At 34.5% G+C, this 24,105-nt stretch overlaps 1 protein-coding gene across 2 annotated transcripts in view; it reads right to left on the reverse strand.

Annotated features, from left to right (window-relative positions):
* Window positions 1–22,132, reverse strand: part of ST18 (ST18 C2H2C-type zinc finger transcription factor) — a 122,546-nt gene extending 100,414 nt beyond the window's left edge. The window contains exons 1-3 of one of the 2 annotated variants that reach the window (XM_045845035.1): window positions 22,118–22,132; window positions 15,020–15,074; window positions 12,930–12,960 (exon numbers count right to left, since the gene is read on the reverse strand). In XM_045845035.1, coding sequence (XP_045700991.1) covers window positions 12,930–12,960; window positions 15,020–15,074 — 86 coding nt within the window. In that variant the 5' untranslated portion in view covers window positions 22,118–22,132. Of the gene's footprint in view, window positions 1–12,929; window positions 12,961–15,019; window positions 15,089–22,117 lie in introns of those variants that run through there. The other variant, XM_045845036.1, reaches the window with a different exon arrangement.
* Between the last annotated feature and the right edge of the window lie 1,973 nt (window positions 22,133–24,105).

Below are 24,105 nucleotides of genomic sequence, written 5' to 3' on the forward strand. Positions count from 1 at the left end.
CTTCTACCTCTCTTTTAAAAATTACAATGTAATCCAGCCCTGGCTGGTGTAGCTCAGTGGATTGAGTGCAGGCTGCGAATCACATATTGCAGGTTCGATTCCCAGTCAGGGCACATGCCTAGGTTGCAGGCCATGGCCTCCAGCAACCACACATTGATGTATTGATGTTTTTTTTCTCTCTCTCTCTCTCTTTCCCCTTCCCTCTCTAAAAATAAATAAATAAAATCTTTTAAAAAATTACAATGTTATCCTATTTTCTTTCACCTTGTTTCTATCTCCTACTTTTATTATTTCTCTACCCTCTACCCTCTCAAAATCACTTGTCTTTCAATTAGTCATCTCATATTCATCTTTCCTTTCTTATAATAGTCATAATCTCCTTACACCTTTATTCATATTTGCTTATTTGCTATTCATAGTGTGGTTGTGGGTGGGGGTTATAGCTGCAGATGTGACTTTTGTTTCCTGGTTTGTTTTGTTTTATTCTGGTAGCACCTGTAAAACAGCATATAAGACATGGTGGGCAGTGTGACTCTCAATCAGTCAATCAGAGGGAAGAACCCACCAAAGAATGACCCAACATCAACCAAAACCCAATTACAACAAGAAATACCACATAAACTGCATAAAGGGCATCCCAAGAGCATCAAGTTATGGAGATCAATGAGACTGCAACACTGAGTCCCCCAGGTCTCCTACCACAGAAGATATTACCATGAAGACAAGGAGTCAAAGCAGATCAATCCAATATGCAGACACACACAAGAAGAGTTACTTAAAACTGGGAGACAAGGAAACAACCCCCAATCAAAAAGAATGGAGGAATCCTCAGAAAGAATGTTAAGTGAGCCCTGGCTCACGTAGCTCAGTGGATTGAGTGTGGGCTGTGAACCAAAGTATTGCAGGTTCAATTCCCAATCAGGGCACATACCTGGGTTGCAAGCCACAGCCCCCAGCAATCACACATTGATGTTTTTCTCTCTCTCTCTTTCTCCCTCCCTTCCCTCTCTAAAAAATAAATAAATAAAATCTTTAAAAAAATGTTAAGTGAAATTGAGGGAACAGTCTATCAGACATTCAATTCAAAATAGTGGTTATAAGGATGGTCAAGGAACTCAATGAGAACTACAAGGAACTCTATGGAAGCTATAAGGTACTTACTGGGAACTACAATGTCATGAAGAAGGACACAGAAACTATCAATAAGAACCAAGGGGAAATGAAGAATGCAATACCTGAAATGAACTATACACTAGGAATTAAAATCAGATTAAATGAAGCAGAGGATCAAATCAGTGAGCTGGAGGACAAGGTAGAAGAAACTCTCAGACACACCAACAAGATGAAAAAAAGGACTCAAAAAGAGCAAAGATAGTTTAAGGGACAAGCAGGACAACTTTAAATGTAATAATATTCATGTCATGGGGATACCAGAAGGAGAAGATGAGAGCAAGTGATAGAAAACCTGTTTGAAAAAGTAACAGAAAACTTACCTAACTTGATGAGGGAAGAACCACAGATGTCCAGGAAGCAGAGAGGGTCTGAATCAAGATGAAGCCAAAGAGGTCCACTCCAAGACACATCATAATTAAAATGCCAAAATTTAAAGACAGAGAGTAAATCTTAAAGGCAGCAAGGTAGAAACAGCTGATGACATACAAGGGAGCTCTGATCTAGCTATCAGCTGATTTCTCCACAGAAACACTAAAAGCCAGTAGTGAATGGCAAGAGGTATTCCAAGTAATGAAAAACCAAGCCCTGCAACCAACACTACTCTATCCAGCTACTCTATCAAGACTACTCATTTAAAATGGAAGGAAAATAAAGAACTTCCCAGACAAAAAAGGCTGAAAGAGTACATCCCTACCAAACCAGCACTGCAAGAGATGTTAAAGAGACTGCTTTAAGAAGATTAAGAAAAAGAGAGAGAGGAACACAGGCACAAAGGGAAAAAATGGCAATGAATAATTTCCTATCACTAATAACCTAGTGTAAATGGTTTAATGTTCCAATCAAAGATACAGACTAGCTGAATGGATAAAAAAATAAGACCCACCTGTCTATAAGAGACCAACTTCAGAACAAAAGATCTACATAGACTAAAAGTGAAGAGATAGTAAAAAATATTCCAAGCAAACAGACATGAGAAAAAAAGTTGGGGTAGCAATACTTATATTAGACAAAATAGACTTCATAAGAAAGGCCGTAAAAAGGGACAAACTAGGTCACTACCCAATACCTAAGAGAATAGTCGATCAAGAAGATATAACCCTTGTAAACATATATGAACCCAACATAGGAGCACCTAAATAGACATGGCTCAGCACAAATAATGCCCCTCTTTATTACAAAAGTGTTTATTACAAAATCATAAGTATAGAATTCTATAATATAAAAATATCACACTCAAGCATACCATATGACAATTTAGGTGAAAGTTTTAAATTAAAACTATAAATTATTATACGCACATTACCCTACCAACCACACTCAGCAGACATTACTTCTGCTGGGCCCTGTATAAAGAAAATCTTGGAGGACTTCAAAAAAGATATTGACAGCAATACACTCATCATAGGGGATTTTAATACCCCATTGTCAACAATGGACAGATCTTCCAAGCAAAGAATCAGCAAGAATATTGTGGCACTGAACAGCATTTCAGGGGTATCCAACCCATGGCCCATGAACCACATGCAGCCCAGGATAGAAGTAAATGCAGCCCAACACAAAATCATGAATTTACTTAAAATATGATGAGATTTTTTGTGATTACATGTCATAATATATTTAATGTATCACAATGTATTTAATATGTAGCTCAAAACAACTCCTCTTCTTCCAGTATGGTACAGAGACACCAAAATATTGGATACCCCTGCTCTAGATCAAACAGACTTAACTGATATTTACAGAATCTTCCACCCCAAAGAAGCAAAACATACATTCTTTTCAAATGCACAGAAACATTTTCAAAGGTAGGACACATGGTAGGATACAAAAAAAGCCTTAGCAACTCAAAAAAATTGAAATCATCATCAAGTATTTTCTTGGGTTACAATGGCTTGAAACTAAAAACTAACCACAAGGAAAAATCTCAAAACATTCAGTACATGGAGACTAAATAACATGTTATTAAGTAATGAATGGGCTAACAATGAGATCAAAGAAGAAATCAAAAAGTATTTGGAAACAAGTGAACATGAACACACAACAGCTCCAAACCAATGGGACACAGTGAAGGCAGTACTGAGAGGGAATTCATAGCAACACAGGCCTACCTAAAGAGATAGAAAAATCTGAAATAAACCACCTAACCCTACACCTACAAGAACTAGAGGAACAACAACAAAACCCAGAGCAAGTAGAAGGAAGGACAATATCAAGATCAGAGCAGAATCAAATGATATAAAGAATAAAAAACAAATAAAAGGTTCAATAAACCCAGGAGTCGGTTCTTTGAAATGATAAACAAAGTTGACAAGCCTTTAACCAGACTCATCAAGAAAAAAAGAGAGAGGGTCCAAATAAATAAATTCAGAAATGAAAAAGAAGTCACAACCAATACCACAGAAATATACAAGACTATAAGAAATTACTGTGAACAACTATATGCCAAGAAATTGAAAAATCTGGGTGAAATTTCTAGAAACATACAACCTTCCAAAACTGAATCAAGAAGAAGCAGAAAGCCTGAAAAGACTGATAACAACAAGTGAAATTGAAGCAGTAATCAAAAAAATATAGGCACACAAAAGCCCTGGAATGGATGGCTTCACAGGTGAATTTCACCAAACATTTAAAGTAAAACTAACTCCCATACTTCTCAGACAATTCCAAAAATTCGAATAAGATGGAAGACTCCCAAACTCTTTTTATGAAGCCAGTGTCATTCTAACCCCAAAACCAGGTAAAGACATAACAAAGAAGGAAAACTTCAGGCCAATATTGCTGATGAACATAGATGCTAAAATCCTCAACAAAATATTGGCAATCCAGATCCAGCAATATATTAAAGAGATAATATACCATGATCAAGTAGGATTCATCCCAAGGATGCAAGGATGGTACAACATTCATAAATCAATAAACATAATGTACCATATAAACAAATAAAAGATAAAAATAACACGATCATATCAATACATGCTGAAAAAGCATTTGGGAAAGTCCAGCACCCATTTATGATAAAAACATTCAATAAGGTGGGAATAGAGGGAGCATTCCTTAATATGATAAAGGCCATATATGAGAAACCTACAGCCAATGTCATACTCAACAAGGAAAAAGAAAAAGCTTTCCCCTTAAGATTAGGAACAATACAAGGTTGTCCACTTTCACCACTTTTATTCAACATAGTATTGGAAGTTCTAGCCACAGTGATCCAACAAGAAGAATAAATTAAAGGCATCCAAATTGGGAAGTAGGATGTAAAACTGTCAGTATTTGCAGATGATATGATAGTGTTCATAGAAAACCTATAGTCTCCACCAAAAAAACTACTTGACCTAATAAGTGAATTTGTCAAACCAGTGGGACACAAAGTCAATATTCAGAAATTTAAAGCATCTTTGTACACCAACAATGAAATATTAGAAATAGAAACTAGGAAAAAATTCCCATTTATTATAGCAACAAGAAAAATAAAGTAGCTAAGGATGAACTTAACCAAGAAGGTGAGAGACCTGTACCAGAAAATTACAGAACACTAAAGAAAGAAATTAAGGAAGACACAAAAAATGGAAGCATATACCATGTGCATAGATTGGAAGAATTAACATCATCAAAATATGCATACTACCCAAAGCAATCTATAGATTCAATGCAATCCTTATTAAACTGTCAATGGCATATTTTACAGATCTAGAACAAATATTTCAAATATTTATATGAAATGAAAAATGACCTTGAATAGCCTCAACAATCTTGAGAAAGAAGAACAAAGTAGGAGGGATCACAATACCTGATATCAAACTATACTAAAAGGCCACTACAATTAAAATAGTCTGATACTGGTATGAGAACAGATGCATAGATCAATGGAACATAATAGAGAACTCCGAAATAAACCCATGTCTTTATCATCAATTAATATTTGACAAAGGGGGCAGCAGCATAGAATGGAGTAAAAATAGCATCTTAGATAAATGGTGTTGGGATATCTGGACAAGTACCTGCAAAAAAAAAATGAAACTAGACCACCAACTTACACCGTACAACAGAATAAACTCAAGATGGATAAAAGACTTAAATATAAGTTGTGGCACCATAATGTTCTAGAAGAAAACATAGGCAGTAAAATTTCAGATATCTCATGGACCAATATTATTGTCAATATATCTCCTAGGGCAAAGGAAATAAAGAAAAAATAAACAAATGGGACTACATCAAATTAAAGAGTTCCTGTACAGTTAAAGAAACCGACATCACAATGAAAAGGGAACCCACCATATGGGAAAATATATCAGCCGATGATACCTCAGACAAGAGTTTGATCTCCAAAATATATAAGGAAGTCATATGACTGAACACAAAGGTAAACACTCCAATTTAAAAAATGGGCAAAGGACCTAAATAGACACTGAACTATAAGACACTGACAAAAGAAATTCTTGAATACACAAATAAATGGAAATATATATTATGCTCATGGATAAAAAGAATTAACATTGTTAGAATGTCCTAACTACTGAAAGCAATCTACAAATTTAATGAATCCTTATCAAAATACCAATGCCTTTTTCACAGTACTAGGATATCCTAATAATAATAATCCTAACAAATAATCCTAAAATTTATATGGAAACATAAAACACCCCAAAGAGCCAAAAGTAATCTTCAGAAAGAACAACAGGTATCATGTTGGAGGATATCACACTATATTACAAGGCAATAGTAGTCAAAGCCACATGGTACAGATATAAAAACAGACACATAGTCAATGGAAAAGAATAGAAGGTCCAGAAATAAACTCATGCATATATAGTCAATTAATGTATGACAAATGAGGCAAGAACATACAATAGGGTAAAGATAGTCAGGTCAAAAATGGTGTTGGAAAAACTAAACAGACACATGCAAAAGAATGAAGCTGGATCACTTTCTGACACCATAATCAAGAATAAACTCAAAATGGATTAAAGATTTAAATGTAAAATTCGAAATTATAAAACTTCTAGAGGAAAAGTGGCAATAAACTGTCTGACATTGCTCTAAGTTATATGTTTTTGGATATGTCTCCTCAGGCAAGAAAAACAAAAGAGAAATAAACAAATGGGACTACATCACTTTAAAAAGTTTGCATAGTGAAAGAAATCAACAAAAACAAAAAGAAAACCTGCTGAGTGGGAGATGTTTGCCAGTGATACATTCAATAAGGGGTTAATATCCCAAATATGTAAAAAACTTATACAGCTTAACACCAAAAAACAAACAATCCAGGAAAAAAAGAGAAAAAATCTCATAGAGAAGGACAACAGTATAAGGATTGCTGAAGGAAGGAAGTGGGGTGGATGTGGAGGAGTGTAAATGGGGGATAAATGCTGGTGGATGGACACTTGATTTGGGGTAGTGAACATACAATGCAGTGCACAGATGATATATTGTAGAATTGTGCACCTGAAACCTGTTTAATTTTGTTAACCAGTGTCATCCCAACAAATTCCACAAATAAAAAGAAAACCAACTGGCACAATCATTTAAACCTTTTTAAAAATTAAAATAAAAAAAATAGGCAAAGGAACTTAATAGAAACTTCTCCAAAGAGACATATAGAAGGCCAATAGACATATGAAAAGATGCTCAATGTCACTAATCATCAGAGAAATGCAAATTAAAACCACATTGCAATAGCATCTCATACCTGTCAGAATGACTACCATTTATAAATCAACAAACAACAGATATTACCAGGATATGACTAAAAGGGAACCCTCATGCACTGTTGGTGGAACTGCAGACTGGTGCAGTCATTATGGAAAACAGTATGGAGTTTCCTCAAAAAATTAAAAATAGAAGTACCTTATGACCCAGCATACCTTATGACCCAGCAATTCCACTTCTGGGTATACATTGGAAGAACCCAAAATAGTAATTCAAAAAGATATATGCATTTCAATGTTCATTGCAGCATTATTTACAATAGCCAAGATATGCAAGCTATGTAGGTATCCATCGATAGACAAGTGAACAAGGAAGATGTGGTACATATATTTAATGGGATATTACTCAACCATAAAAAAGAATGAAATCTTGTCATTTGTGACAACATGGATGGACCTAGAGAGAATTATGCTAAGTGAAACATGTCAGATAGGGAAAGGGAAATATCATATGATTTCACTTATTAGTGGAATCTAAAAAACAAAATAAATGAACAAACAAAACAGAAACAAACTCATAGATAAAAAGAATAATTTGATGGTTGCCAGATGAGGGGAGCTTGGAAGTGTGAGTGAAGAAGGTGAAGGGATTAAGAAGCAAAAATTGCCAGTATTAAGTGAAATGTTTAACTGGTATAAAGACTGTAGTAAATAAAATAAGATAAAAAAAGCCATCTAAAAGCTATTAATATTTTCAAATATTGCTATTAAATCTATAACTTCTTGATTACAGATTCTTATTTTAAAACTTATAAGAAAATGCTAGATGATAAGGTTTTAAATAAAGAAATAAATTACATAAAATAAAGTGAGAAATGATCAATAAATTTAAAATGTCATTATAAAACTTAAACTGACAACTTGGTAAGCAGCAGTAAGACCATGGTAAAATAGTGGTGATTTGACTTGAATATATTTAAGAGCACTGAATTTATTTTTGTCTCTAAGTAGTCACATAGGAAAGCCATTTCAGAAGCTAGACTATATTTTCTAATTAGAACAAAGGGGCTAACTTGGGTAAAAACACTTATCCAATGCATGAGACAATTACCAACATTAGTGGTTGCAATAACATGAGGATCAGATTAAGAATAATAACAATGAAAGAAAAGAGAAAAGACAGTACAATGGCTTAATTCAGAAAGAGTCAAGAGAGCCTTTTCAATACCAGCCCTAACCTGAACTGTGTTGGGGGAAGACTGGAAATGCTAATAAAGATTATGATTAAAGGTGGGCTGTGGTTATAAATTGCTTTTTTAATGGTGATGATAGTAGGTGACATAGAGTATAATAATAAGATTAGAATGTCAGTATTGATTTTTATTAGTGTCATGAACAATATAGAGTATATTTAAATCAGCTTCTTTTGGGTTAGTATTTTTGTAAGTGGTATCTCTAGAAGCAATAACATGCCCAATGCATTATAAAAAGAAAATGAAATAAAGTTGCCAATGTTCTTTACAAAATGGCCATAACTTTTATATGAGGAAAATATACCACATTGACTAAGATAGTCAAATTTCAGGCACAAAACAAATTCTGGGTTTTAGATCACAACAAATCTGAAGAAAAAATTGGAGGAGTAATCATAGCAAATGAAGTTGTACAAAATTAAAAACATTAAAAATATAACCTTACATATAAAATTAGAACTTAAAAAAGATTTATTAATGCATAAATGATAAATAGGTTCTCTATCTGGGTCAATTTAAACATTTAAGAAACAACTTGGGACCTACTGAGCATAAGCACAATCATTCTGTTGAAAATAAGCAATTATTAATTTAATAATAATCAATAATTTTTATAAACTGGTTCTTATTAAAGAAAAATAGGTGAATTAATTTTGTTTATAAGTTTTCCCAACAATTATCACTAGCTTTCTGAGTTGGTCTACTGAAAAATTAGGTAAAACTAAAGAACTGATAAAAAACAATTTTTAGGTAATCAGAAGAACAAGAAGCATTACTATTTTTATTTTTATATTTTAAATATTTATTTATTTATTTGTAGAGAGAGGGGAAAGGGGAGAGAGAGAGGGAAACATCAATGTGTGGTTGCCTCTGGCACACACTGTACTGAGGACCTGGCCTGCAACTCAGGCATGTACTCTGACTGGGAATTGAACTGGCGACCCTTTGTTCCACAGTGCAGTGCTCAATCCACTGAGCCATGCCAGCCAGGTCACATTACTATTTTTAATTAAAAAATATTTTTGTTTGAATGTCAGAAAACTAAGCTTTGAAAAACATACCATAATTTTAAAATCCACCTGCTGAGGAAATGAACAATGAACAACATTTTATTTTTATTTTATTTTTATTTTTAGAAATAGAAACTAAGAAATCAATGCCATTTACTAGTGCAACAACAAAAAATGATAAGGTACCTAAGAATAAATTTAATCAAGGAGGTAAAAGACCTATATTCAGAAAACTATAGGCCACTGAAGAAAGAAGTTGAGGAAGATACAAGTAAGTGGAAGTATATACATTGTTCATGGATTGGAAGAATTAACATGATTAAAATGTCCATTCTACCCAAAGCAATCTATATACATTCAAAGCAATTCCTATTAAAATACCAATGGAATATTTCACAGAACTAGAATAAATATTCCAAAAATTTATATAGAACCTAAAAAGACCCTAATAGCCTCAGCAATCTTGCAAAAGGAGAACAAAACTGGATGTATCACAAATTCTGATATTAAACTATATTCTATGGCCACTGTAATAAAAACAGCCTGGTACTGGCATAAGAACAGATATATAGATCAGTGGAACAGAACAGAGAGCCCAGGAATACATCCATGCCTGTATGATGAACTGATATTTGACAAAGGTGGCAAGTGCATACAGTGGAGCAAAGACAGTCTCTTCAGTACATGTTGGGAAAATTGGACTGGCACATACAAAAACATGAAACTAGGGAACCAGCTCATACCACACACAAGAATAAACTTAAAATGTATAAAGTACTTAAATGTAAGTTGTGAAACAATAATAATCCTAGAAGAAAACACAGGTAGTAAAATCTCAGATATGTAACATAGCAATATTTTTGCTGATGTATCTCCTAAGGCATTGGAAACAAAGGAGAAAATAAACAAATGGGACTATATCAAATTAAAAGTCTGCAAAGCTAAAGAAACCATCAATGTGATGAATAGGAAACCTAATTTATGGAAGAACATTTTCACCAATGATATATCTGATAAGGGTTTAATCTTCAAAATATACAAAGAAGTAATACAATTCAATGTCAGGCAGACAACCCAATGGGAAAAAGACTTGAATAGACACTTCTCCAAAGATGACATACAGAGGGCCCATAGACATATGAAAAAATGCTGAACATCATTAACCATCAGAGTAATAAAAATTAAAACCTCAATGAGCTATCACCTTACACGTGTCAGAATGGCTACCATCAATAAATCAATAAACAATATGTTGGCAAGGATGTGGAGAAAAGGAAACCCTAGTGCACTGTTGGTGGGAATGCATTCTGGTACAGCCACTGTGGAAGACAATATGGAGTATCCTTAAAAAATTAAAAACAGAACTTTCTTTTGATCCAGTGATTCCACTTCTGGAAATATGCCCAAAGGATTCTAAAACACCAATACAAAATATATATATATATATATATATATGCACCCCTATATTTATAGAAGCACTATTTACAATAGCTAAGATTTGGAAACAGACTCAGTGTCCATCAAGAGATCAGTGGATAGAAAATCTTTGGTACATTTACACAATGGAATACTACATAGCAGTAAAAAAGAAAAATTCTTACATTTTGCAATAGCATGGATGGACCTGGAGAAAATTATGCTAAGTGAGTTAAGTCAGACAGTGAAAGAAAAATACCATCCAATCTCACTTATATGTTGAACAAAATAGTAACAGAAGCTTAGATCTATAAAACAGACTGACAGCCATTGCAGAAGAGTGAGGGGGATCAAAGATGGCAAAGTGATTAACCAAAGAACATTTATGTATGACTCATGGACACAGACAATAATATGAGGACTCACTTGGGGAGGGGAGAGAGGAGGGCTGGATGGAGGTGTGGAAGGAGAGAAAAACCAAGAACAATTGTAGCTGCATAAACAAAATATAAAAATAAAAAAGAAGCATTTTTTAAATTTATATTCTAGGCAGTTATTATTCATTGTGCATGACAGAAAACATAGCTTGGTGATTGAGAAGCTGGACTCTGAGTCAGAAATCTGGATAGTGGTGAACTATCAGTGGTGAAACTGATAGTTTCACCAGTGGTGAAACCTTGGGCTATTTATGTAAGCTATTTAGTTTTACTTTCTTCATCTGAAAATTGGAACTCTCATATATTTTTTCCTTATAATGTTATTGTGAAGGTTACATGAGAGTGATATACAATGCTCAAGAGTGTCTGACATATGATAAAACCTCAATAAATATTAGTTTTATTATAATAATTAATGCTAATAAAGTAAATAATAATTTCTATTTGTCCAGGAAACTTCTTAAACATGTGTTTCCCACTTAGTTGCTTCTCTCTGCTAAATCCTTACTTTTTTCTCTATGAATTACATATTTCTCCCCAAGCCAAAGCACACAATCATTCATTCAATATTCTATTTTCTTTTCCAAGTTATTTTACAAGACACATCACTCAAAGGGCCTTCCCCTTCCCCTCTGTTTGATTTCCTACAAAGAAAAACTCTGACTAAAACCACAATCACTTCAGCAGGTGAGAGGGTCAGAGTCCCTGGGCACCCTGTTTCTGTTGCAGACCATGAGGAAACCATTCCTTGCAATGGCAAACATCTCACCCATTTTGAGCCTTTAATGATTTAACCTTCTTTTGATCATTCTACAGGGGACATAAAGTCTCCAAACAGATAGGAATTTTAAATGAGAACAGATTTTAAAAGCAAGAACTGAAGTGAGCCCAACAATTCAATCTTTTAATCCTGTCACAATGTGGGGTATACTCTATGTTCTGCTGTTATTGAATAGTTTAAAATGCAAAATTCTCAATGGTGAAATTGATCATGGAGGCAGGGCCATGGATTTCCTACTAAAATATTTCCTCGGATAAGAGCATCAGCATGAAAGCTTGTACTCAATTCTGATACATATGTGTTCTGCTAAACAGGTGAAACAAAACTGACAGAATGAATCATAGGACACGGAAGTAAATAATGTCTTGCTTCAGGACATCACAGAGCACAGTTGCCTAGAAAATAACTATGTCAATTGTTAATGCACACACTATAAATTTCAATGTGTATCGGACATGGTTATACATCCTTCAGTTTTAAAACACTTCCCTGAGGAGCACATACAGACCATTGTCATTTTAGTTAGTGGGTGTGGGACTTTCTGGGATTACAATAATAAATAGAGAAGAGACTAGATACTTATCTTGCTCCTGACATAATTTTGCTAAAAATATCACTAATACTGAAAATTCATTGTCAGTGTGTTTTTATTTTTAAATATGCACTTAAAAAATTAACCTCTGTGAAGGAAAATCTAATTGTGGTGTATTCTGCAAAACCTATTAAGTTGGACTTTTCAGAATATTACCTGAGGTGTATTTACAGTATCTAAGGTGAAAATGCTTGGGTCTATCCCAATACCTATCAGTGATATTATCTTCAAATGCCTATATTTAAAAAATCACGTGCTCACCTGATAGAATTATTTGAGTATTATTTAAAATCATAAGTTCACAAATAATAGCTCAGTTCTTCACTTACTGTCAGTACAAAAACAAAGCACAGATGAGGTGTGTTCACAGAGGCAGCACACACTTTATGGAGAAAAGTGGAAAATTACTCAGATTACAGCAAAATGTTGCTGGGTTCTGTTATCACAATAGTAGCTTGAATTGTTTTGGATCAATTATCAATAGCTTTTCTTTTTCACCACCTCATTGGTGTATAGACAAAGACTACATGAAACAAGCTCATTGGTGACTCTGAATACAAGACATTCTAATAATTAAAGCAAATCAATATTACAAAAATTAATGTAGGACAAATCTTACCTGAGCTCCTGGATTAGAGAGTTTATTGGCACTATTAAAAAAAAGAAAGAAAGAAAATTATTGTGTATTTGAAAACTGAAACCTTTACCTACCTAGAGATAATGACCAATAGATGATTAGCATAACCCACACATAATTTCCTACCTGGTAGATTCATCTTTTATGGGTCTGGTTCTTTGGAGACAAGAGCGCAAATGAATAGGTCCCAGAACAAATGATTCTAGGTTTAGTGCCCAAGGTGACCCTGGGAACTTGACGTCATGGATTGCACTTTCCAAATATCTGTCTTTAGAGATACATTCAAAGGGGAACGAAGGACTTGAATTATTTTTTAAATCAATTTAACCCACTTTTTTGTTCATAAAAATTTTCAAAAAGTATTCTATTTAGATGTCAACATTAAACAAGTATATAAATAAAACTAGCAGATTTACTAATAAATATGTCCCAGGATTTGTTTAATAAATTTCCATACATAAGGAAAGAGGTGAATAAGCTTTAGCTATGTTGATATCAACATCACTTTAAAAGTAAGAAATTTATAAAAACAAAGAGCTTTGATATTTCTTACTGAAATGATGGTAACTGAAGAAGTTCATGTTTATAAATACCCAAGGACAACAGCATATTGAGAGAGACAACAGGTGGTTTTAAAGATTACTCATTCAACATGAGAAACAGTTGTTTCATTTCTTGAAGAACATTTTGGCTCTATTTAAGAGTGTATATGTATGTGCTCAAAAAATTTGAAGTCCAAAAAATTCTAAATTAAAACTGCCACAATTTAAAAGTAGGCTAGAGTAGTTTCTAGGAATCTAAACAAGAGATTGAAATAATCCAAGTACAGTCCCTAAAACACTGATATTTATGGAAGATATGAGTTTATCCTAAATAATTATAGAAACTCTTTTCCTAACTTGTATTCTATTGAGAAGTTTGGTGCATAAAAACTTTATGTTTTTAAATACTGCATTCCAAATATTAGACTATGTGATATAATTACTTTAAAAAAATAACTTAAACTAAAATGGGAAAACAATACTGTGCAAAATTTCTATTTAGTAAAGCCCAATATCTCATATAGTATTATTCTGCACTTTGTTTATCATGGCCAATGATGACCACAATTACATTTTAATTTAAAAAAATCACCCTGGAATTTATTAAAAATTTTGGGATTCTGAACTTTACTCAAGCTGGAATTATTTGTTTTGTCTACAAATATAAACATAGCTAATGAAAACATTCCATTTAATTAACCACTTTCAACTATAAATCTCAAAATACTCCCAAAGTATTGTACAATTGCTACTTGACTCAGCCCTTCTCAGCAAAGCCGATGTGAAAAGAGTAGGGCGAGGAACTGCTACCCAGAGTATTTTCAGAGGCCATGGTGAGTCTATAGTTTCCCATTTGGAATTAAGGATCGCAAAAACATAACTAATTATATTAAAAGTTATTTTCCTTAAGGTGTATTATTGCCAGTCAATCTTGTCTTCCAGGTGTTTATATCATCAAGGGCCTGTTTATATTTCAATATTACATTACCATCTGTTGATTACAAAAAGAGAAGGATTACCAGTAAGTTAAACTTTTCAAACATTTCTTTGCAGAGCTGCTGGAAATTCCCAGCAGGAACAGTAAAAAAAAATCATCATTTTACTTGAACTAAGTTTAGATTGGGAACCACTAAACCAGATAACCTAAAAATCAAAACCTGCTTTGGCAATAAACTGACAATGTGGTCTTTTGCCTTGGCCATTATGGGTCACTTAAATAATTTGAAGGTCTCCATGGAGCAGTCTTACCTCAGTAACCCTTATGTTATTTTGCATGATGTCAAGTCCACTCACACTTGCATTTTGTAAAAATTAGCATTATATATCATTTGGAGATTTTGGAGTCTGTTAACTCCTGGGTCATAATATGTTGCCTCTCAATACCATGATTAAAAGTTCTAGCTTGATTTCCAAAAATAAGCCCTGCAGAAGTGGCAATCATTCTGAGTGAACACCAGCGCCTGAGCATGGGAACACCCATATTTCATGGTATGGTGGGCATGGTGTCCTGGAACTCGCTTGCTAACTCACCCTTCATTCCTTTAGAGCGGGTATGCAGCATTTTATCTTCAGCCTCTGCATCCATCTGCAACATGAGCACAAGTCCTGAGGTCATTTCTTTGACATTGACCAAAATATGAAAACATGTCATTAGAGGTTCTTAAAGTCATTATGAAAAACAGAGTAAACTTCCATGCTGTTGAATAGTGCTCTGACTCCATAGGGGTAGAACTCTGAGTGACCTCACACTCCACAAGTTTTGGAAATACTTTCATAGATGCTATAACCAGAGGAAGCAGTGACAAGTATGGCAGATGTCTTTAAGTGTTTACTAGTGATTCAAATACTTCTGGCATTACAAATCAGGAAAAAAATGATTATCTCATTAACAGTGGTTGTGAAGGAGACAAAATTTCAAATGCCAAAGCAAAAGTTTTCAGACTAATTTACTAAAACCTAATTCCTTTGGATTTCTGGACCTTTTCTGATACATATTTCTTACCAAAGCAGGAAAAATAATTCCCTGAGTTAAAAAGCAACATGAAGGCAAACCCCTGAAATGCTCCTGTTTCAAAATACCATTAGAAATGTTGATCATCAATAATAACATACATTTACTATAAGAATTCTGGAATAAATCTATAAGAAAGGTGAAATTTGAGAATTGTGTGTGTCAGAAAATATGCTAAAACACCATCACTAAATATTTTAAATATAATTAAATACATTATTAAAGGGATGCAAAACTTTAGAAGCCTGCTCTTTTTGTCCATATGGAGACAGATCCTGACCTGAGTGCATTCATCCACTTCACTAGACTCTTCTAATAATTTCTTAGTTTAATTCACTTTTACACATTATCAGAAAGGTTTCTGAAATAGAAAGAAGTTGCTTTGCTGGTTGAAAATCCGATGCAGGCAGAAGGTGCTTTCTGTGGCTCCCATCCTTAAATCCTGACTCTAGCATGGAAGCCATGTGACTATAATGGTAATGGGAGACACATCTCTGCTCTCTGAGGCTGTTGTGATTGAAGGCACTGACCTGCCATAGACTTATAATAGGGGAGCAGGTGTGGCAATGATGGACTTTAATTTCCTTTAATAAACCTTTTATGCACCACACTTTTACTGCCATTTGACGCTCTCCAAGGTCTTGCACATAATAGGTTCATTACTTTTGATTACTATAGTCTATTGAGACAAACAACTCCAGAACATACTATATATTATGTTCAGTTAAACCAATATAGACTATTTATCCATTGTGCATTTTTTTCACCTGCAACACTACAGACAAAATTAATGACACCTCCTAAGCTAAAACTATTAAAACCACCAGCACTCTTTTGTCATTATTTCATAACAAACACCACACCAATCATACAACTATTTTTTTAAATTAGAAAACAAAAAGTGTTTGTTGCTTTTGCTGAACAGCAGTTGCTTTAGTCTAAATAAAATAGCTCATTGTTATAACTATTTTAAATTACATAAGAGAAAACAACAATAAAATAGAAGTGAATTTTTTCCTGTAGATTTTTCTTCTACATGAAGCCACATGAATTTATGACAGATGTGACACTGCCTGGGATTAAAATGGCTTGGTTTACTCAGGATGGTGAGCACTGCATTGTGAAATCCTCCTTCTCTGTAAATATCTCTGATGCATATAAAGTGGCTGAACTCATGCAGACTCCTCTCCATGTGCTAAATGAGTAACTTGATTGAGAGAAATCAGAAGCAAGAGGGTTAAAATGATGAAACCTTCCACATTTCTGATGAAGCTACTCCTGTGAGTGAGCATTAAGTCACCTCAAGTTTAATGCTATCCTGTCACACAGGTGCTATTAGCTCTTCCCAACCACTGTGAAAATTCTCCCCAAAAGGCAAGTGAAGGTTGAACTCCATGAGCTTCTTTCCCAAAAACAAAGCACAGACTGCAGAGAGTGCCAGCAGGCACAAATAGAAGTTTCTGAAACCTACTTAAAAGTAATCTTCTTTGTAACAGCTTTAAGACTAGTTCTATTTTGCAATTCAACTATCCAAGGACCTGACTGGTCTGTCATTACCCATGCAGCCACCTCCCCATTAAAGTCATTGGAAGGGATTATAAATATTCATGGACCTCTGCTTGATTGTACTTGGAATGCTAGTTTATACTTGTATTTGAGGGGCCACTGTCCTCTTGTTGGTGTAGGATATATGTCCTATATAAATATTATAATTTATTCATTTATAAAAGTAAGTTTTCAGATTTAATGTGTGGGTCAAGTTGTAGGGACAAAGTGGGCCAAAGCCATAATATATAGCCTATCTATTTCACTTTCTTTCTTCCCCTCATACCTGAGGAATAATAAAAATATGAAAATCAGTGTCTAATCACATCTCATAGTTTGTCATGGAATAGAAATATCAGAAACCTAAAGCACATGTGCTTTCCTTATGGGGGATAGAAGTTTATAACATTCATGAGATGGCTCAACTCTCCTTATAAACCTCAATTTGAAAATATGTTTTTGTTCTCTAAAACTTTGAATGGGATTAGAAATTTCTAAGTGTTCTTCATTTGAACTTTTCTAATGGACCTGAATAAAATTCCAATGAATAGAATTACTTTTGTAAAGTCATACTTCATATTCAGTGGGTAACTCATTTGGGTAGTGGTTGATTAAAGGTAGAAAGAGATTTGTACCTCAGTGCATGTGTTGAGACCGGGGGTGTAGTGATGACCACCATCCTTTCATATCCTCTCAGAGTTATGAAGAGGCAGGCATGTGACTGTGGTATGATTCAGGACATTGACTTAAATAACATGTGCTGAAATCTTAAAATGACATTTCCCATGGGGAACATTGTTCATCCCTTCCACTGCAAAAGGAAGCTTGATCATCTTTACTACTTAAGACCCAAATTTATTGGCAAGGATGCAATTTATTTTATAAAATTTAGTGAGCAACTTTTCCAAAACAGAGATATGATTTTCTAAAAAGCTGTCCATCTCTCAATTTCTTAGGACCTTTATCTGTCTCATTCCATTGTTTATGGAGGGACAAGATAAGATATTTTCTGAGATACCTATAATGGTTTCTGCTGGCTTTGCAGTCTGCTTCTCAATAAAGTAAGAATACTAAAGGTAGGCTTTGCCATTCTCATTTTTCCTGATCTGAACCTACTTTTTTAAAAAATTTATTTAACTTATAGCATAGGTATGTTCTTTCTTATGATCTAGTTCATAATAGAGCATGAAGAAAACTTTATTCCCCAGTTCTCTAGGGAGAGGAGCCAATAGGAAGAGAAATGACAAGAGGTATTATAAAAGAAGAGGGCAAAAGAGCAAAACTTGGAGGAAAGTCATGCAAGAACAAACAGTGGAAATAAGTAGATCGGCAATGAAAAAGAAAAATGACCATAAAATAAAATGTAACTGCTTGGTTGAATTTGGAAAGTTCTCATTTAACATCTTATATACCTATAAACCTATAGAGAAGTACACACAGTAATTTCTTAGTTACTTGTACTTGACCATCTTTGCTTACTAGTTCTTACATCAGGGACCATTACTTGGTCTCCTGTCCACAACACCCCAATGCACAGACCTGGTGCTTTCCTTTGTGCTGACAAGGGAGTCCAGGAATTACCCATTTGTGGGATGGAGAGATTCAAGGAGAAGAGCACAGAACTCATAAACTCAATTTTACTTTTATTCACATGAGTAAATTACTGGTGTATGAAGAGACTTAGTTCACTTTAATTTTAGTTTTATTTACTTATTTATTTATTTATTTTTAGAGAGGGAAAGGAGGGAGATAGAGAGAGAGAGAGAGAAACATCAATGTGTGGTTGCTGGGGGCTGTGGCTTGCAACCCAGGAATGTACCCTGGCTGGAAATTGAACCTGGGATACTTTGGTTCCCAGCCCACACTCAATCCACTGAGCTATGCCAGCCAGGGCTAATTTTAGTTTTTACCCATAATCCTACTTTAACTTAATAGTAAGAAAATCCAAGTAAGTATATACACAAGGTCTTTCTGAAAAAAAAATCCAGCATTGTTAATATATAATGAGAATCATTTGCATGACTATGATGTAACCTGGCAGCCAAGGAGAGTGGACTGGAATGTACATGCATGAACAATGATGATTTCACTGTACTAGTCCGTGGGAGCAGTAGGCACCATTGAGTGAGCATGTGTACTGTGTGGCCATTGTATTCAAAGTGACTAAGTGAATAGAGCAATGAATCTGCATCAGATTTTGCATTAAACTTGAGTATTTCCTCCATGGAAATTGTTAGGATGATTCAGAAGCCTGCAGCTATAGGCAAATAGTGATTGGCAGCTTCATCACAATGCACCCACTCATGCATTATGTCTCATGCAGAGTTTTGTGATGAAACATCAAATCACCCAGATGACTCAGACCCCCTACAGCACAGATTTGGTGACCTGTGACTTCTGGCTTTTCTCAAAACTAAAATCACCTTTGAAAGGGAAGAGAGTTCAGACCAATGATGAGATTCAGGAAAATACCATGGGGCAGCTGATGGAGATTGGAAGAACAGCGTGAGGTCCCAAGGTACCTACTTTGAAGGGGACTGAGGTATCATTGTCCTATGTACAATGTTTATTGTATCTTGTATCATGTTTAGTAAATATCTCTATTTTTCATATTACATGGCTGGATACCTTTGGACAGACCATATACATACACACACATGTATTAATTTTCTGCTCCAATTTATTTACTGATTTTTCTCTCAATTTTATTTTGTATTAGTTTGAGTTGTACAGCTTAGTGGCTAGACAAGCAAATACTTTACATAATGTTCTCCTCGATATTTCCAGTACCCCAACTGTACTATACATAGTTATCACAGTATTATTGAATACATTTCCTATGCTTTACTTAATCACTTATGAACTGAATAAAACAAATCATTTGGTGATGTTTAAGTTTTTTTCTCCTTGAACAGAACTCTACACACAGACATCCTCACTCCTTATTTATAAGTAGTCTTATGTTTCTTAATCTGAATAGAAAAAACCATGGTGATCATAAGGTTTTGAGGAAACTCTCTCAAAATTCTTATACAATTAATCTTAATACTGTCTGGGTATATACAGTCTCACACAGGAAGTTACTTTAAATGTGAAAGTCCTTTATATATATTCAACTTGCAATAATTTCCACTTTTAACAAGAATTTCTTGTATTCCTCTCCTGTTACTTTGGAACTAGTAACATGGTTTTGTGTGTTGTGTCATATTAGTCTTGTGTGATGTCATTTCAGTCCTGGAGATCCCGAGGTCTTCCCTATGAAGAGCCCTTAAGCCTCAGTAGGTGCTTTCCTCACAAAGATCCATTTTTAAAAAAACAAATGACAGAGCAACTCAGGAAGTTGAGAAAGGCCAAAAACCCCCAAATGAATCAACAAGATGATGCCAGTACTTTGGGATAAAATTTGGCTAGGTTGAAGAACAAAGAATCTTACACTGAGTGCCCTTTCTTTTGATAATTCTGGCATCATTTTGTTTAAACATAGCTTTGGATCAGTCCAAAATGACAACAAAAGACACTTCCCTGTTATACAGGGGCAAGATGAGGAAAATGAAGTATGATTCTAAAACAATAGTTGACATTGAGAGGAATACTGTTTAAGAATGTTTTTCCTCTGTTTTTATCCTCTTTTTACTTTTCTGGATTTCTTTTCATTCATTTATTAATTACTCAAGAAGAATAATTCAGAAAATATGCATTTGAAAAGCCTGAACTAATACAAACAGGATTTTTGTATAATTAGTGAAGACATGTATATAATTTTCTGAATCTTTTGTCCTAAATAAAATTTAAAAATTCTGAATCTTTTATTTAGAGCACACAGTCCCTGGTTTCTACTTTCCATTCCTATCTGTCTCCTATTGTATTGTCTTCAAACTCTGTGTAGAAAGCCAAAGAGTTGCATAATGCCTACCTTTTACATTTATGACACATCTCCTTGTCTCCACTAACCCCTCTTACCACCAACAAACACCATGCTTAAAGGGAGAAGCAGATTCCATCTACTATCTGATTCAACACAGTTCTCGGGAATAGCTCTTCCTGAGGACCAAATGCTTGCACCTTTCCCTCAGATGAGGTGATTTTCTAGACTCATATAGAAATACACTGCACTAGAAGAAAACTTAGACTTGAGACCAGTTGGGCAGCATTCTGAGGAGGCTACTCTATTTTGATTCTCATTTCTAATTTCTGAGTTGTCACTGCTGTTGTACACTTTTTCCTGTAACTTTGCACAACTGGCAATGCTGAATATAAACCAAAGCCATATGTTTGTGTCCTTTTGCCAAATGATTCCAGCAAATACTTCTATTATTCCCTTAGGTAGCCAACGTGTGCCAAGGATTTCTATTAGTCGCCGTACATGGCCTCTGAGTCACAGCTTTGTAACATAAGAGGGCAATTGCTGGCTTTATGTTTTAGGAGACTGTTTTGTACATTTTTTTTAGTGTTCCCTGTTTAAACATAACTCAGTAACACCTTAAAAGGGCCTTAAATTTTTTTTCTTGCTAATATTTTGAGACATGTTGCAACATATGTTAGCAAATATGTTAGCATATATGAAGTTCCTTCATATATGGATAAATTATTTTAAATAGACTTCCCCCCAAACAAAAACAACCCAATTCCTTACTTTTTAGTGTTTGTAGGAATTAACTCTACATATCATATAATACTTTTTAAAACATGCTTTTAAAATATATACCTGATTTACTTTTAATCCTTAAATAATTAATTTCTAATACAAATAAATTTAAATCCAATTTTTAAAACTATTTCAACTCTGTGAACACTTCTTAAGGGCAAATGCATGAACAAATAATACATACTAATCAACATGCAAAAGGTTTGTAGGCTCAGAGGCTTTCTTCCTCTGTTTAATATTTTTAAATATTACAATGACCATGCTTCTGACAAAAATCACAATTCTAAATTCAGCACTAACAATATATTTTTCAAAGCAAATCCACAGAAATAAAGCATGGTTATACAGGAGAGCTTTTATAAAAATGCTTTGATTGGATTCATTTTATTTTAATATATTTTCCTTTTTCATAAAAATGTTACTTTACCTCTCTTTTTCTCCAGGTAATTTGTATGCCAACTTGGTTTGCCCTGCTTTGTCTAAGTGACTAAATGTCTTTGTCCACTTCACTGAGAAATCCTAAAATTCATTCTATTAAGATAAAAAATAAAAGAAGGGAAGCATATCAGATATGACAAATTAAATAGAGGATCAACAATAAATACACTAATGTGAATAATAAATAATGTATTGACACTTTTATCTAAACTTTGGTTGTACTATACTATAAACAGAATGAAATATTTTATGCTACACATCAATTGTAAACATATTTTTACTTTTTTAAAGGTAAGCCAAATTCATTTTTGTATTTATTACCAAACTATATATATTATGTCTTCAATTTATGAGGGAAACTGGATAAGAAAGACTCTCTATTATTACTGCTATTTTACTCTTAACCACCAAAAGACAAAGTTCAGACAAGATTTGGAATGTGCTACTTTCAAGTCACAAAACAGATTCAGAATTCATCCTGTTGTTATTTAGGACTCTCTTTAATGGGCTGTCATAAAATGCTACTAATTTTTTTTGCTAACATTTTAACCTGTTTTCCATGGAAACAATTTCCTCTTGGTTTACTTTGCCTGCAGACATAATGCACAGAGCTGCATCACCTCTACTTGGTCTTAGGGATAAGAACAGGATCTGTCTTCCAGCCATTTGAGCCTTAAGAGGAAACTTTGAAATCCAGTGCAGTACACTAGAGGGGCTATTTATAGAAATACCACCTATATCAATGCAGATTAAAATATTTATATCTGGCAGTTCTCATTTTAAAACACAAACCACCAACCTTCCTTGCAGAAGATTTCTGTTGTCCTAGTTTACCCTTTGCAATGGATTGAAGTGGCCAGCTTTTTAACCATAGACTTCTGTATTACTTGTAAGCTTTGAGCAGACATTTAACAGATGCTTCTTCAACTCTAGTCACCAACTGTAGTTCCTAGGGAAAAACATGGATAAAACTTTCTCAAGTGAGAGCACATTACTACACATGGTGTAAAAATTGAAAAGTAGCACGGGAGCTTGGGAATTCTTAGTTTGTGTTTCAGTGCAACTAAAAAGAAAGGTTTTTTTTTCTGAAAACGTGCTTGCTTGGCTTAGTCTACTTCACCCTCAGTTCAGAAAGAGTTCTGAAGCCTTCCACCTGCCTATTCCCCTTTGTTCATCACAGTCTAACCTAAAACAAAAGATCCTGAAAAACAGTCACACTGGTGAGCAAAGCTCTTTCTAAATCCTGAAAGTAATGGCTTTTTGTCTAATACCCTATCGTGTTATGTATTTATTAGCAATACATTTTCCATTTATTTTCTCAAAGATTGCCAATAAAGAACTGAATCACATAAGGGAGTAGCTGTAAACCCTTTGAGTTCCCTAATGTCAAACTCATTAGCATCCGAATAAGCACACAGCAGCACATCATCTGCACAATTGCAATTTTTTACTACTTTTAATAGCATTTCTCAAAGGGCTCATTTTCAACTTTCTTCAGTGGTTAGTTGGTTCTCAGGGGAAAAGTAGCTTCCTGATGCTCGCAGCTTCCACTCAACAACCCGGCCGTTTGCTGTCAGACACATCAGCCCTCTGCCCTAACCCCATCTGCTGTCTCTCCTCTCCCTGGGGAAGAGAGTTGAGGCAGCACAGCTGAGATCGACTTGGAGAAGTGTGCAGAGGGCTCTGACAAAATACAACTTTAGAAATACGATTTGACACAAACGGGCTTTGGGCTCGAGAAATCCAAGTACACCAAGATACAAATGGAAAAATACAAGCCCTTCAGAGGCTCACCATTCCATGTGTCTATCATTATCAACTCCTCCCACCCTCTTTTGGGAAACACTCTTGGCTGATACCAAAAGGAATCCTCCACTGACATCAGTTCCCTCTATCCCCTGTGTGTGCCCTATTACTACATCGAGGTGATCCCTTTAAAAACCCATTTTTATTAATTACAACACTTTAATCTCTTTA

The sequence above is a fragment of the Phyllostomus hastatus genome, unplaced genomic scaffold (genome assembly GCF_019186645.2).
Source record: "Phyllostomus hastatus isolate PE091 unplaced genomic scaffold, TTU_PhHast_1.1 phas_contig_449, whole genome shotgun sequence".
Taxonomy (NCBI): domain Eukaryota; kingdom Metazoa; phylum Chordata; class Mammalia; order Chiroptera; family Phyllostomidae; genus Phyllostomus; species Phyllostomus hastatus.